Below are 16,910 nucleotides of genomic sequence, written 5' to 3' on the forward strand. Positions count from 1 at the left end.
TGATGTTTGTGTGTTAAAGTTCATGTTAAAAGCAAATCATACATCAAAAGAGTTTCTCTTCAAGCAGTATCCTGCAACTCATCATGTAGCCGTTTTTCTAGTCTGTGTTTTGTCTGTTGTCTCTCTTGGCTATACTTATATTTGTGTGGGACACTACAAACGTAGGATGAAACATACATGTGAAATTGCGAACAGGACAGTAAATTGCTTGAATATTGAAATATTGTGAAAATGACAAAATAATTAAAATAAATGATCATTTTTAATATTTCATTGGTTTAATAGGCCTATCTACCCATTCAGCAGATTTGAACTTCGGGCTAAAATAATTAAATCATCATCCATCTGTCCACCTTTCTTTGGAACCCCCAATAAAAAGTTAATAAATAATCTGTCCTCCTATAAGAACTGCGACTATTAGCCGAAGGTTAGGTAGGTTCACTTTGCAGTTAATAAACACCCCTTTAGACACACTTCTGCAAAATGAAACTAATGAAAGATGCGGAGATCAGCCGCTTTAGTGTTATCAATGAAATCCTAAAGATATCGATGTACACTGTTTGTTTCGTGCTAAAAGATGTAAAAACATTGTGCTCAGTACCTCAGATTAGATAAATAGGCAGAGAATAGGCGGTCTTGTGTGGCTGTTCGAACACATTATTTAGACCACATGCGTGATTACACTACAAAAGCAATTTGGTCGAAAGTGTTTTCGACTACTACTGAGTGTGATTGAAAGTGGATGAGCTCAAAACTTTGAACAACGTTTACACCTGTCTTTAGTGTCGTCCACTTGTGATCCGATCGACGAAAATTAATCGTAATACCAAGTGTAAACAGCCCTAAGAGACCACCTGACCTGACTGACATGTGCATCTACCAACCACATGTATTTTTATTCATATCTGTGTGGGGACATTCGGTCGCTACAACGGGATAATTACACACATTTACATTTATGCATTTAGCAGATGTGTTTTATCAAAAGTAACAGTGCATTCAAACTATACTTTCTTTTAGCAGTATGTGTGTTCCTTGGCATCAAACCCATGACCTTTGCGAAACATCATGAGATATAGGAACACACACATAATTAGGTCAAATCCTTCACAGCTTTATTAAAGTATTATAAATAGGGCTGGGTATTGGCAAGGGCCTCACGATACAATACATATCACGATACATTGGTCATGATACAATGTATGCATTACGATGCATGTTGCGATACATGGCAATACTTTTTTTTTAATCAAAAATGTAAAAACAATAGAGCTGATTTATTTTAGCCAAAGTGCTTCCACATGTCGGCTATGAAAGCTGCATGTGTTTTTAAATTTTCTGCAATTTTCTCACTGCTGCTAACTTCTGAGACATTGGCCGAATGGCCGTATATGACAGACAACTGGACAGCAAAAACTACAGCAGTGGCGGAGAAGGTCGTTTGATGCACACACAGAGATTTGATGGGGTTTTAAAAATATTGAAAGTAGATATTGAAATATCGATATTACACTTTTGAGGAAACAATTATCACGATAGTTAGCTGTATCGATATTTTTGCACAGCCCTAATTATACATGTAATTTCAGAGTACTTTACAATTACCGGTAGTTTATTTTTTTATTTTTACAAATGCTTTGGTAAAAGTGTGTGTTAGGGTGTTTTCAGACCCGAGCCTTTGTTCTGGAACCTGGTGCGTTTACTCCTTTTGTTCAGTTCATTTAGGCATATGTAAACATGGCACCAAAACAACCGATCCAAGACCGCCTGAACGAGGTGGTCTCAACCCAATTGCAAATGACCTCTGGAGTGGTTCGGTATAAGTCTGAAAGCCAACCCAATGGACTAACAGACAGGCTATTTCATTGCTTTATTAACCATGAACACACCTTATAGTTCTTTGATGATGAGTTTTGGTGAGCATGTCAGCGCCATTCAAAACCAAAGCGCCCCTTTTTCTTATAAAATGTCTTCTAATTGCTCTTCTCCAACAATAAGTACATGGTAAGAATGTTGTCCCGCCTAAGTTTTGATTCCTGCTCAAAACAATGTAGTAATATTACCGCAGTTATATTTGTTTGAAAATATTGCCTTGTGAACACAAACTGAACCAACATGAAATTGCAACATTGTAGCCATTTAACCCCTGGTTTCAGAAACAAAGCAATCGATCTACAGGTCTGAAAACACCCTTACACAGTCATACACCCACGCATTAAATGTCATCTATTAAACAATGACATCAGCCTTTACTGCACTCTGGCAATACCAATTATGGCTTTTGATGAGAGAGAGAGAGAGAGAGAGAGAGAGAGAGAGAGAGAGAGAGAGTGTGTGTGTGTGTGTATTTGGGAAGAGTCTGTGTGTTTTAGGAAGGAGGGATTCCCCTCCTTCACACATACAGGAACTCTTATACTACACTAGCTTTCCCCTCCTTTGATACACTATCAGCAGTCCTGAAAGCGCCTCCTTGTGTCAAGTTAGTAAAACTACGACAATATATCTAGAATTGATTTAATGTAAAGTTGTACTGTTTGTGGAATGTTGATGATTATGGACTGCCGGTGTTAACTGAACTGTCTTTCTCTCCAAGACCTGTCAAAGAATCGATTGATTGACATCCCATCAGAAGTGTGTCATCTGGTCTCTTTGGAAACGCTGAACCTTTATCACAACTGCATCAGGAGCATTCCAGATACCATCATTAGTCTACAGTCCCTAACTTGCTTACACATCAGGTGAATATAACGCACACATTCACTAAATTAAATGTCTCAATTCATCATTCGTTAACATAATATTGATAAAATGTAAGACGTTTGGTAGGCATTATGTATACTGTCTGTGCATACTGTGTGTATTGCATACTGTTGCAGATCAAATTAGCCAGTAGGTACACAGCTTGTATGCCTGTTTCAGGTAAATTAATTAGCAAGCCTACACTAACATGTTGAAATATTTCATTTGCATTTTGGTTGATGTAGTTTTGGATTGTTACTAAATGTGTGTACTTTAATGTTTTTGGTAATGCTTTAGAAATGCACAGAGCAAATGCGTAAGTCCCATTAAAACATACAGTAGTCAAGTGAACTAAATAAATATTTAAAATTTAAAAAAATATTATTTGCATTTGACACATGTATTAAATGTGGATATGCACGCATTCAGACAGTTTGTCTCTTTCTGGCCAAATGTCAGAAGTATTGATATTAAAGGGATAGTTCAGCCAAAAATGATTTTTTTTGTCATTTACTTATCCTTATGTTGTTCTAAACCTGTATGAGTCTTTTTATTTTGTTGAACACAAAAGAAGATATTTTGATAAATTATGCTAATCACACAGTTGATGTCGGTACCCATTGACATCCACCATAGTAGAAAAAATTTAAAACAAATACTATGGAAGTCAATAGGTACTATTAACTGTATGCTTAAATCATTAATCAAAATATCTTCTGTTTGTTCAACCAAATAAAGAAACTCATACAGGTTTACAGTGGCACCCGACTTATTTTTTCGAGGGCGCAGGATGCGAAGTTCGTCACAACATGTATGTAGCCCATCATGTGTGTGGTTCGTCATTTCAAAATATGTGTTCTGTGCGTCGAGGGATTCTATGTGCATCACGTGTCTTGTCAAAATAAGTGACTGCTGCAGACGCGTCTAAAGGGTTTATAATAAAAGAGACGCTCACGTTTGCCAAATACTTGCATAATCAGAGTTTACTGTTAAGTCAGTGTCTTGCGTGTATTTTGTGAACGTAAGCGTCTCTTTTATTATAAACGGTTTTGACGCGTGTGCAGCAGGCACTTATTTTGACAAAACACGTGATGCATATGGTTCACATGACGCAACAAACACATAAACACAAGCAACACACATGACACTCCGAACACATAAATTGAATTTCCGCCCCTCGGATGAGCAGTCACAAGCTGCCACTGCAGGTTTAGAATAGGGGTGCAACTGTTCTCGGTAAAGAATCAAACCATCCCGTTATCCTTCCACAGTTCCGCACGCACATGTTTGATTCGACCGCGCATTTCTAATATAGTTTGGTGAAAAAACAATGCATAAATCTGCTAATGTATGGTTCTGAAAATATTCTGTGTGTGTTTACGTGAAAGTACCTGTCCAATCAACTCGAAGTATGCAAATCTGTTGCCAACCTCACAGTTCCTCTTCTTGTGTTGGTGTGTGTGTGTTGCGGACCGTTTAGCGCAGCAAACGAAGGGGAAAAGCCGCTAATAGATGCACCGCTAGCTTCATTTAAGTCTACTTAAGTGAACAAAACTGTAAAATTCACACGGCATGGGTGCCGTATGCTCAAGGCAATACATCTAATATGACAAGTCACTTGCTGCATCATCACCAGGGTGTTGTTGATAGCACGCGATCACAGGTGGGACCAAAACAGCACACATTGCCTTCTGTGTTTAAATGTTAACAAACTGATCTTTTTGCGAAAAAACTTGAAGATAGTGGCATAGAATATAAAAAGTAACCCAGTGATCTAAGCTATTTTATGTTCATTTTGAAGTTACTGTATGTTGGTACATGTAGTTTAATAATGCAAGTATTCTTAAGTGAAAATGTTGATTTTGGCAAAGGTTAAAACTGCTTAGGTTTTTATTTTTGTAAAGAAGCCTGTTGTGACCAAAGTGCTATGTGTTTGTGACCCAATAAATAATATTATTTTCTTTGAATTTGACAGTAGCCTTTTTGTCCCTATAAACACACACACATACACACCGAAACATACCGAAACCGTGACTCTAAAACCGTGACACACACCGAACCATGAGTAATTTAAACCGTTGCACCCCTAGTTTAGAACAACATGAGGGTGAGCAAATGGTTTTTGGGTGAACTATCACTTTAACACTATCTAGAGGTTATAACTCACTTTTTCTTGAGAAATGTACCTAGTTAGCAGTGGAGAATTTCGGCCGAAAAGATTGAGAGTGAGATCATGAAAAACATGAAAAATAACTAGATAGAAAAGTTCGTCGGGACAAACTTTATGTTGGCTTGAGAAAGCCTAGTCTGAGAGTAGAGTTTGACAACTTAGCATGAAGCTATCATGATTTAAGATAAAGCTAGCATGATTTAACATGAAGCGAACATGATTTAGCATGAAGCTAGCATGATTTAGCATGAAGCTAGTATGATTTTAACATTAAGCTAGAATGATGCTTACACGATTTAGCATGAAGTTAGCATGAAGCTAGCATGATTAGCATGAAGCTAGCATGATGCTAGCATGATTAGCATGATGCTAACATGATTAGCATGAAGCTAGCATGATTAGCATGAAGCTAGCATGATTAGCATGAAGCTAGCTTGATGTTAGCATGAAGCTAGCATGATGTTTGCATGATTAGCATGAAGCTAGCATGAAGCTAACATGAAGTTAGCATGATTAGCCTGAAGCTAGCATGAAGTTAGCATGATTAGCATGAAGCTAGCATGAAGTTAACATGATTAGCATGAAGCTAGCATGATGTTAGCATGATTAGCATGATGCTAGCATGATTAGCATGAAGCTAGCATGAAGCTAGCATGAAGCTAGCATGATTAGCATGAAGCTAGCATGATGTTAGCATGATGTTAGCATGATTAGCATGAAGCTAGTATGATTAGCATGAAGCTAGTATGATGCTAGCATGATTAGCATGAAGCTAGCATGATGTTAGCATGATTAGCATGATGCTAACATGATTAGCATGAAGCTAGCATGATTAGCATGAAGCTAGCATGATTAACATGAAGCTAGCTTGATGTTAGCATGAAGCTAGCATGATGTTTGCATGATTAGCATGAAGCTAGCATGATTAGCCTGAAGCTAGCATGAAGTTAGCATGATTAGCATGAAGCTAGCATGATGTTAGCATGATTAGCATGATGCTAGCATGATTAGCATGAAGCTAGCATGACGCTAGCATGATTAGCATGAAGCTAGCATGATGTTAGCATGAAGCTAGCATGATGTTAGCATGATTAGCATGAAGCTAGTATGATTAGCATGAAGCTAGTATGATGCTAGCATGATTCGCATGAAGCTAGCATGATGTTAGCATGATTACCATGATGCTAACATGATTAGCATGAAGCTAGCATGATTAGCATGAAGCTAGCATGATTAGCATGAAGCTAGCATGATTAACATGAAGCTAGCTTGATGTTAGCATGAAGCTAGCATGATGTTTGCATGATTAGCATGATGCTAGCATGATTAGCATGAAGCTAGCATGAAGTTAGCATGATTAGCATGAAGCTAGCATGATGTTAGCATGATTAGCATGATGCTAGCATGATTAGCATGAAGCTAGCATGAAGCTAGCATGATTAGCATGAAGCTAGCATGATGTTAGCATGAAGCTAGCATGATGTTAGCATGATTAGCATGAAGCTAGTATGATTAGCATGAAGCTAGTATGATGCTAGCATGATTAGCATGAAGCTAGCATGATGTTAGCATGATTAGCATGAAGTTAGAATGATGCTAGCATGATTAGCATGAAGCTAGCATGAAGCTAGCATGATTAGCAGGAAGCTAGCATGAAGCTAACATTTATTGCGTTGCTAGGGTACTAAGTTTGGTTGCTAGGGAGAAAATTGGCATCCCATAATGATCACACTTCAAGCCACAAGTAAAACGGTCCTACCCCCGTGTCTCTACAATGTTCTGATGTGGAGATATAAGGCTTTGTTTATTCCGTTGCTAGGGTACTAAGTTTGGTTGCTAGGGAGAAAATTGGCATCCCATAATAATCACACTTCAAGCCACAAGTAAAACGGTCCAACCCCCGTGTCTCTACAATGTTCTGATGCGGAGATATAAGGCTTTGTTTATTCCGCTGCTAGGGTACTACGTTTGGTTGCTAGGGAGAAAATTGGCATCCCATAATGATCACACTTCAAGCCAGAAGTAAAACGGTCCAACCCCCGTGTCTCTATGATGTTCTGAAGCGGAGATATAAGGCTTTGTTTATTCCGTTGCTAGGGTACTAAGTTTGGTTGCTAGGGAGAAAATTGGCATCCCATAATGATTACACTTCAAGCCACAAGTAAAACGGTCCAACCCCTGTGTCTCTACGATGTTCAGATCCAGAGATATAAGGCTTTGTTTATTATGTTGCTAGGGTCTTCATATTTTGTTGCTAGGGGCGTGGCTTAATACCTCAATAAGAATCCCAAGAGACTGATTGGATGCCTGAGTAAAATGAGCCCACCCCTATGTCTCTATGACACTCGGGTGCAAAGATATCCATCTGGGCTTTTTATAATGGTAGTCTATGGGAGATGTTGCTAGGGTACCCAAAATTGTTGCTAGGGGCGTGGCTTAATAGCTCTGGGGTGATCCTAAGAGACTGATTGGATGCTTGAGTAAAATTAGCCCACCCCCCATGTCTCTAAGACACTCTAAAGTGAAGATATTCCATCTGGGACGCTTTTATTCCCTTTTATGGGCATGTTTCCTGCCCCATTATAAGTCAATGGGAAATTTTGGGGGCTCCTTACACCCCAGGGGTACAGCTTACACCCCATTGTGAGGTATGTTCTTACAGAGCCTGTCAGACTCCTTAGATGTGGTAAGCCACAAGTTTCTACAAGTTTCTCACTTGCAGCTATGACCCGTCAAAGTTTGTCTCAATGTTAAGTCAATGGAAATTTTGGGGTGTTTCAGCGCCCCGTTTAGGAATTCGGAAGGTCCCATCAGTTAGAAAAGATATAGCAACTCGAGTCAGATCAGACCGAAGGTCTGTCCAAAGTTTGATGGCTGTAGCTTGAAAGCTCTAGGACGAGTTAGAGTTAGAAATTTTAGTCTCAGAAAAAGAATAATAATAATAACTAGATAGAAAAGTTCGTCGGAACAAACTTTATGTTGGCTTGAGAAAGCCTAGTCTGAGAGTAGAGTTTGACAACTTAGCATGAAGCTATCATGATTTAAGATAAAGTTAGCATGATTTAACATGAAGCGAACATGATTTAGCATGAAGCTAGCATGATTTTAACATTAAGCTAGCATGATGCTTACACGATTTAGCATGAAGTTAGCATGAAGCTAGCATAATTTAACATGAGGCTAGCATGATGATAGCATGATTAGCATAAAGCTAGCATGAAGCTAGCATGATTAGCATGAAGCTAGCATGATTAGCATGAAGCTAGAATGATTAGCATGAAGCTAGCATGATGTTAGCATGATTAGCATGAAGCTAGTATGATAAGCATGAAGCTAGCATGATGCTAGTATGATTAGCATGAAGCTAGCATGAAGCTAGAATGATTAGCATGAAGCTAGCATGATGTTAGCATGATTACCATGAAGTTAGTATGATTAGCATGAAGCTAGCATGATGTTAGTATGATTAGCATGAAGCTAGCATGATTAGCATGAAGCTAGCATGAAGCTAGCATGAAGTTAGCATGATTAGCATGAAGCTAGCATGAAGCTTGCATGATGCTAGTATGATTAGCATGAAGCTAGCATGAAGCTAGAATGATTAGCATGAAGCTAGCATGATGTTAGCATGATTAACATGAAGCTAGTATGATTAGCATGAAGCTATCATGATGCTAGTATGATTAGCATGAAGCTAGCATGAAGCTAGAATGATTAGCATGAAGCTAGCATGAAGTTAGCATGATTAGCATGAAGTTAGCATGAAGCTAGCATGATGCAAGCATGATTAGCATGAAGCTAGTATGATTAGCATAAAGCTAGCATGATGCTAGTATGATTAGCATGAAGCTAACATGAAGCTAGAATGATTAGCATGAAGCTAGCATGATGTTAGCATGATTAGCATTAAGCTAGGATGATTAGCATGAAGCTAGCATGAAGCTTGCATGATGCTAGTATGATTAGCATGAAGCTAGCATAAAGCTAGAATGATTAGCATGAAGCTAGCATGATTAGCATGAAGCTAGTATGATTAGCATGAAGCTAGCATGATGCTAGTATGATTAGCATGAAGCTAGCATGAAGTTAGCATGATTATCATGAAGCTAGCATGAAGCTAGCATGATTAGCATGAAGCTAGCATGATGCTAGCATGATTAGCATGAAGCTAGCATGATGCTAGCATGATTAGCATGAAGCTAGCATGATGCTAGCATGATTAGCATGAAGCTAGCATGATGTTAGCATGATTAGCATGAAGTTAGCATGATGCTAGCATGATAAGCATGAAGCTAGCATGATTAGCATGAAGCTAGCATGATGCTAGCATGATTAGCATGAAGCTAGCATGAAGTTAGCATGATTAGCATCAAGCTAGCATGATGTTAGCATGATTAACAGGAAGCTAGCATGAAGCTAACATTTATTGCGTTGCTAGGGTACTAAGTTTGGTTGCTAGGGAGAAAATTGGCATCCCATAATGATCACCCTTCAAGCCACAAGTAAAACGGTCCAACCCCCGTGTCTCTACAATGTTCTGATGCGGAGATATAAGGCTTTGTTTATTCCGTTGCTAGGGTACTAAGTTTGGTTGCTAGGGAGAAAACTGGCATCCCATAATGATCACACTTCAAGTCACAAGTAAAACGGTCCAACCCCCGTGTCTCTACAATGTTCTGATGCGGAGATATAAGGATTTGTTTATTCCGTTGCTAGGGTACTACGTTTGGTTGCTAGGGAGAAAATTGGCATCCCATAATGATCACACTTCAAGCCAGAAGTAATACGGTCCAACCCCCGTGTCTCTATGATGTTCTGAAGCGGAGATATAAGGCTTTGTTTATTCCGTTGCTAGGGTACTAAGTTTGGTTGCTAGGGAGAAAATTGGCATCCCATAATGATTACACTTCAAGCCACAAGTAAAACGGTCCAACCCCTGTGTCTCTACGATGTTCAGATCCAGAGATATAAGGCTTTGTTTATTATGTTGCTAGGGTCTTCATATTTTGTTGCTAGGGGCGTGGCTTAATACCTCAATAAGAATCCCAAGAGACTGATTGGATGCCTGAGTAAAATGAGCCCACCCCTATGTCTCTATGACACTCTGGTGCAAAGATATCCATCTGGGCTTTTTATAATGGTAGTCTATGGGAGATGTTGCTAGGGTACCCAAAATTGTTGCTAGGGGCGTGGCTTAATAGCTCTGGGGTGATCCTAAGAGACTGATTGGATGCTTGAGTAAAATTAGCCCACCCCCATGTCTCTAAGACACTCTAAAGCAGTGGTCTCAAACTCCCGGCCCGCGGGCCATTTGCGGCCCGCCCTCCCCCTCTCTGCGGCCCGCGTCACCCTTCAACAATATAACGTAATCTGGCCCGCAGAAAGATTTTTATTTAAATTCGTTTTTTTATTTAAACGTTTAAGGGTCCGGTCACATGTCGCGTCTAACAACGCGAGTTAAAACGAGTCGAGGCGTTTCTTAAAGTATGTTTACTTTTCAAAGTGCTTGCTTGGGAGCGGAGGTTGCACAGCGTGGGGTCGCGTCACCCGTTGCTACGCAGCCACGAGCGCGCGCTCCGTGAGGCGAGGGTAACGGAATGCGTGATCGGATTTTAATTCCTCTCGCGTCAATCATATCATTGTCACAATGAGATCAGTTCATCTGATCGCGACTTTGTAGTGTTTGTCCAGAGAAGATTTGTTACTTCCGGGTGGATACTCTGTTACTCAGAGAAGAGCTACTGTGGGGTTATTACCGTAGTTCACATCAAGTCACAGCTTCTAATGGAGACACCGCAGTGGGAGATGTACTGCAACAGTTTAATATTAAACTACGGATGAGAAAATGACCCATCAAAGTGCCCAGGTTAGGAAAAGAGGAAAGATGAGGAGAAATTACAGAGGATACAAGTATGTACACTTCTATATGAAATATATATGAAGTATAATACATTATTATCTTGCTTGCTTATACATAGAGCAGTATTATTTATTTTTACTGTCCAACTAGCTTATGTAACATTGACTACCCATCCAAATATTTTAGGATCACTTTAACTTATTATTATTTTTCTAAATATAATAGCAAATGCATTAAAACGGTGGAATAACAAAAAGGAACATAATAAAGTCAATACTATGACTGAAAACAGTCAAAAATAAATAAAAAAGAAACACTTACTGTTGGTACATTTTTTATAAGTTTATAAATGTATAGGAATTAAATTTGTTAGTTTTAATAGGCCTTAGTTAATAATTCAAAGCCTAATAAGGTGAAAAAAAAATTACTTACTTTTATAAAATAATGTATATTAAAAAATAAAAACACTGTTTATATATTTTCAAGTATTATTATACATTAAAAAATATTTTAAAGAAATATTGTACTTTTTTTAACGTTAAAATAGCTGTGCGGCCCTCTGATGAAATGTCAGTCTCAGAAATGGCCCCAAGCCAGTTTGAGTTTGAGACCCCTGCTCTAAAGTGAAGATATTCCATCTGGGACGCTTTTATTCCCTTTTATGGGCATGTTTCCTGCCCCATTATAAGTCAATGGGAAATTTTGGGGGCTCCTTACACCCCAGGGGTACAGCTTACACCCCATTGTGAGGTATGTTCTTACAGAGCCTGTCAGACTCCTTAGATGTGGTAAGCCACAAGTTTCTACAAGTTTCTCACTCGCAGCTATGACCCGTCAAAGTTTGTCTCAATGTTAAGTCAATGGAAATTTTGGGGTGTTTCAGCGCCCCGTTTAGGAATTCGGAAGGTCCCATCAGTTAGAAAAGATATAGCAACTCGAGTCAGATCAGACCGAAGGTCTGTCCAAAGTTTGATGGCTGTAGCTTGAAAGCTCTAGGACGAGTTAGAGTTAGAAATTTTAGTCTCAGAAAAAGAATAATAATAATAATAACTAGATGAGGTTAAAGTTTGTGAACAAACTTTATGTTGGCTTGAGAAAGCCTAGTCTGAGAGTAATAGCTGGAGCTGCAGTTGGGGCAGTTAAGTTAGTTGGGGCAGATGGGTTAGTTGGGGCAGAATTGGGCAGTTGGGGCAGAATGGGGCATTTGGGGCAGATGGGGCATTTAGGGTAGTTGGGGCATTTGGGGCAGAATTGGATAATTGGGGCAGATGGGGCATTTAGGGCAGTTGGGGCATTTAGAGCAGTTGGGGCATTTAGGGCAGTTGGGGCAGAATGGGGCAGATGAGGCAGTTGGGGCATTTGAGGCATTTAGGGCAGTTGGGGCATTTAGGGCAGAATGGGGCAGTTGGGGCATTTAGGGCAGATGGGGCATTTAGGGCAGATGGGGCATTTAGGGCAGATGGGGCATTTAGGGCAGATGGGGCATTTAGGGCAGTTGGGGCATTTAGGGCAGTTGGGGCAGATGGGGCATTTAGGGCAGTTGGGGCATTTAGAGCAGTTGGGGCATTTAGGGCAGTTGGGGCAGAATGGGGCAGATGAGGCAGTTGGGGCATTTGAGGCATTTAGGGCAGTTGGGGCATTTAGGGCAGAATGGGGCAGTTGGGGCAGTTGGGGCATTTAGGGCAGATGGGGCATTTAGGGCAGATGGGGCATTTAGGGCAGATGGGGCATTTAGGGCAGTTGGGGCATTTAGGGCAGATGGGGCAGTTGGGGCATTTGGGGCAGAATTGAGTAGTTGGGGCAGACGGGGCATTTGGGGCAGATGGGGTATTTAGGGCAGTTGGGGCATTTAGAGCAGTTGGGGCATTTAAGGCAGTTGGGGCAGATGAGGCAGTTGGGGCATTTAGGGTAGTTGGGGCATTTGGGGCAGAATTGGGTAGTTGGGGCAGATGGGGCATTTGGGGTAGATCGGGCATTTAGGGCAGAATGGGGCAGATCAGGCATTTGGGGCAGAATGGGGCAGTTGGGGCAGATGAGGCATTTGGAGCAGAATTGGCCAATTGGGGCAAATGGGGCATTTGGGGCAAAATGGGGCGGTTGGGGCAGATGAGGCATTTGGGGCAGAATGGGGCATTTAGGGCAGTTGGGACATTTATGTGTGTGTTTGTGTGAGTATGATTGGGTGTGTAATACTGTGTTTGTGTGTGTAATTTTGTGGTTGTGTGTCTGTGTGTAGTTGTGTGTCTGTGTCTGTGTGTGTTTGTGTGTGTGTGTGTGTGTGTGTGTGTGTGTGTGTGGCATTTAGGGCAGTTGGGGCATTTAGGGCAGTTGGGGCATTTAGAGCAGTTGGGGCATTTAGGGCAGTTGGGGCAGAATGAGGCAGTTGGGGCATTTGAGGCATTTAGGGCAGTTGGGGCATTTAGGGCAGTTTGGGCAGAATGGGGCAGATGAGGCATTTAGGGCAGATGGGGCATTTAGGGCAGATGGGGCATTTAGGGCAGTTGGGGCAGAATGGGGCAGATGAGGCAGTTGGGGCATTTGAGGCATTTAGGGCAGTTGGGGCATTTAGGGCAGTTTGGGCAGAATGGGGCAGATGGGGCATTTAGGGCAGATGGGGCATCTAGGGCAGTTGGGGCATTTAGGGCATTTAGGGCAGTTGGGGCATTTAGGGCAGTTGGGGCAGAATGGGGCATTTGGGGCAGAATTGGGTAATTGGGGCAGACGGGGCATTTGGGGCAGATGGGGCATTTAGGGCAGTTGGGGCAGAATTGGGTGTTTGGGGCAGACGGGACATTTAGGGTAGTTGGGGCATTTGCGGCAGAATTGGGTAGTTGGGGCATTTAGGGCAGTTGGGGCATTTAGCGCAGATGGGGCATTTAGGGCAGTTGGGGCAGAATGGGGCAGATGAGGCAGTTGGGGCATTTGAGGCATTTAGGGCAGTTTGGGCAGAATGGGGCAGATGGGGCATTTAGGGCAGATGGGGCATCTAGGGCAGTTGGGGCATTTAGGGCATTTAGGGCAGTTGGGGCATTTAGGGCAGTTGGGGCAGAATGGGGCATTTGGGGCAGAATTGGGTAATTGGGGCAGACGGGGCATTTGGGGCAGACGGGGCATTTGGGGCAGATGGGGCATTTAGGGCAGTTGGGGCAGAATTGGGTGTTTGGGGCAGACGGGACATTTAGGGTAGTTGGGGCATTTGCGGCAGAATTGGGTAGTTGGGGCATTTAGGGCAGTTGGGGCATTTAGGGCAGTTTGGGCAGAATGGGGCAGATGAGGCATTTGGGACAGAATGGGGCAGTTGGGGCAGATGAGGCATTTGGGGCAGATGAGGCATTTGGGGCAGAATTGGCCAGTTGGGGCAAATGGGACATTTGGGGCAAAATGGGGCGGTTGGGGCATTTGTGGCAGATGAGGGCAGTTGGGACATTTATGTGTGTGTTTGTGTGTGTAATATTGTGTTTCTGTGTGTGTGTGTGTGTGTGTGTGTGTGTGTGTGTGTGTGTGTGTGTGTGTGTGTGTGTGTGTGTGTGTGTGTGTGTGTAGTTGTGTGCGGTTGTGTGTGTGTGTGTGTGAGTCTGTGTTTTTGTGACAGTATGTTATATATAATTTTGTGTTTGTGTGTGTAATTGTGTGTGTGTCTGTGTGTAGTTGTGTGTCTGTGTGTAGTTGTGTGTGGTTGTGTGTCTGTGTGGTTGTGTGTCTGTGTGTGTATGTGTGTAGTTGTGTTTGTCTGTGCTATTGAGTGAGTTTTGTGAGACAGAGATAGACTGAGAGAGGTTGAGAGATGATGTAATGTATTTGTATGAATGAGAGTTGACAGTTAGAATTTGAAAATAAACACTCAGCCTAAACATTCTATGAATGTAAGTCTATGGGACTTTTTTGGGATGTTTGATCGGACGGTTTAGGAGAACCGTAAGTCCGATCGCTTAGAAAAGATATAGCAACTCAAGTCAGATCAGATTGAAGGTCTGTGCAAAGTTTGGTGTCTGTAGCTTAAAAGCTCTAGGAGGAGTTAGAGTTAGAAATTTTAGTCTCAGAAGAAAAAGAAGAATAATAATAACTAGATGAGGTTAAAGTTTGTGAACAAACTTTATGTTGGCTTGAGAAAGCCTAGTCTGAGAGTAATAGATGGTGCTGCAGTTGGGGCAGTTAAGTTAGTTGGGGCAGATGTGTTAGTTGGGGCAGAATTGGGCAGTTGGGGCAGAATGGGGCAGATGGGGCATTTGTGGCAGATGGGGCATTTAGGGTAGTTGGGGCAGAATTGGATAATTGTGCCAGACGGGGCATTTAGGGCAGATGGGGCATTTAGGGCAGTTGGGGCATTTAGAGCAGTTGGGGCATTTAGGGCAGTTGGGGCAGAATGGGGCAGATGAGGCAGTTGGGGCATTTGAGGCATTTAGGGCAGTTAGGGCAGTTGGGGCATTTAGGGCAGTTGGGGCATTTAGGGCAGTTGGGGCATTTAGAGCAGTTGGGGCATTTAGGGCAGTTGGTGCAGAATGGGGCAGATGAGGCAGTTGGGGCATTTGAGGCATTTAGGGCAGGTGGGGCATTTAGGGCAGTTTGGGCAGAATGGGGCAGATGAGGCATTTAGGGCAGATGGGGCATTTAGGGCAGATGGGGCATTTAGGGCAGATGGGGCATTTAGGGCAGTTGGGGCAGAATGGGGCAGATGAGGCAGTTGGGGCATTTGAGGCATTTAGGGCAGTTGGGGCATTTAGGGCATTTTGGGCAGAATGGGGCAGATGAGGCATTTAGGGCAGATGGGGCATTTAGGGCAGATGGGGCATTTAGGGCAGATGGGGCATTTAGGGCAGTTGGGGCAGAATGGGGCAGTTGGGGCAGAATTGGGTAGTTGGGGCAGACGGGGCAGATGGGGCATTCAAGGCAGTCGGGGCAGAATTGGGTGTTTGGGGCAGACGGGGCATTTAGGGTAGTTGGGGCATTTGGGGCAGAATTGGGTAGTTGAGGCATTTAGGGCAGTTGGGGCATTTAGGGCAGTTTGGGCAGAATGGGGCAGATGAGGCATTTGGGACAGAATGGGGCAGTTGGGGCAGATGAGGCATTTGGGGCATTTGTGTGTGTGTGTGTGTGTATAATATTGTGTTTCTGTGTGTGTGTGTGTGTGTGTGTGTGTATGTGTGTGTGTGTGTGTTTGTGTGTGTGTGTGGTTGTGTGTGTGTTTGTGTGTGTGTGTGTGTGTGTGTGTGTGTAGTTGTGTGTGTAGTTGTGTGTGTGTGTGTGTGTGTGTGTGTATTAGTGTGTGTGTGTGTTTTTTTGTGTGTGTGTGTGTGTGTGTGTGTGTGTGTGTGTGTGTAGTTGTGTGTAGTTGTGTGTGTGTGTGTGTGTGTGTGTGTGTTTGTTTTTGTGACAGTATGTTATATATAATTTTGTGTTTGTGTGTGTAATTGTGTGTGTGTCTGTGTGTAGTTGTGTGTCTGTGTGTAGTTGTGTGTGATTGTGTGTCTGTGTGGTTGTGTGTGTGTGTGTGTGTCTGTGTGTGTGTGTAGTTGAGTTTGTCTGTGCTATTGAGTGAGTTTTGTGAGACAGAGATAGACTGAGAGAGGTTGAGAGATGATGTAATGTATTTGTATGAATGAGAGTTGACAGTTAGAATTTGAAAATAAACACTCAGCCTAAACATTCTATGAATGTAAGTCTATGGGACTTTTTTGGGATGTTTGATCGGACGGTTTAGGAGAACCGTAAGTCCGATCCCTTAGAAAAGATATAGCAACTCAAGTCAAATCAGACTGAAGGTCTGTGGAAAGTTTGGTGGCTGTAGCTTGAAAGCTCTAGGAGGAGTTAGAGTTAGAAATTTTTAGGTCAGAAGAAAAAGAAGAATAAAAATAAAAATAAGTTTAAGTGCAACAACAGTATGTTGGCTTTCTCAAGCCAACATAATAAGTTTAAGTGCAACAACAGTATGTTGGCTTTCTCAAGCCAACATAATAATAAGTTTAAGTGCAACAACAGTATGTTGGCTTTCTCAAGCCAACATAATAACTAGATAGAAAAGTTTGTTGACAAACTTTATGTTGGCTTGACAAAGCCTGGCCTGAACGTTAAAAACGGTTTGACAGAAGTTTAGTTTAGTAGGCTATCTGGCTGTTAGTATGTTTAAGTATGAAGCTAGCCTGA

At 42.0% G+C, this 16,910-nt stretch overlaps 1 protein-coding gene across 9 annotated transcripts in view; it reads left to right on the forward strand.

Annotated features, from left to right (window-relative positions):
* lrch1 (leucine-rich repeats and calponin homology (CH) domain containing 1) overlaps positions 1-16,910 on the forward strand; it is a 70,789-nt gene that overhangs the window by 12,435 nt on the left and 41,444 nt on the right. For all 9 annotated transcript variants that reach the window (XM_073855165.1, XM_055215713.2, XM_055215712.2 and 6 more), the window contains exon 2: positions 2,594-2,738. In XM_073855165.1, the coding sequence (XP_073711266.1) occupies positions 2,594-2,738 (145 nt within the window). The remainder of the gene's footprint in view (positions 1-2,593; positions 2,739-16,910) is intronic.

This window comes from Misgurnus anguillicaudatus, chromosome 17 (assembly GCF_027580225.2).
Source record: "Misgurnus anguillicaudatus chromosome 17, ASM2758022v2, whole genome shotgun sequence".
Classification (NCBI taxonomy): Eukaryota; Metazoa; Chordata; class Actinopteri; order Cypriniformes; family Cobitidae; genus Misgurnus; species Misgurnus anguillicaudatus.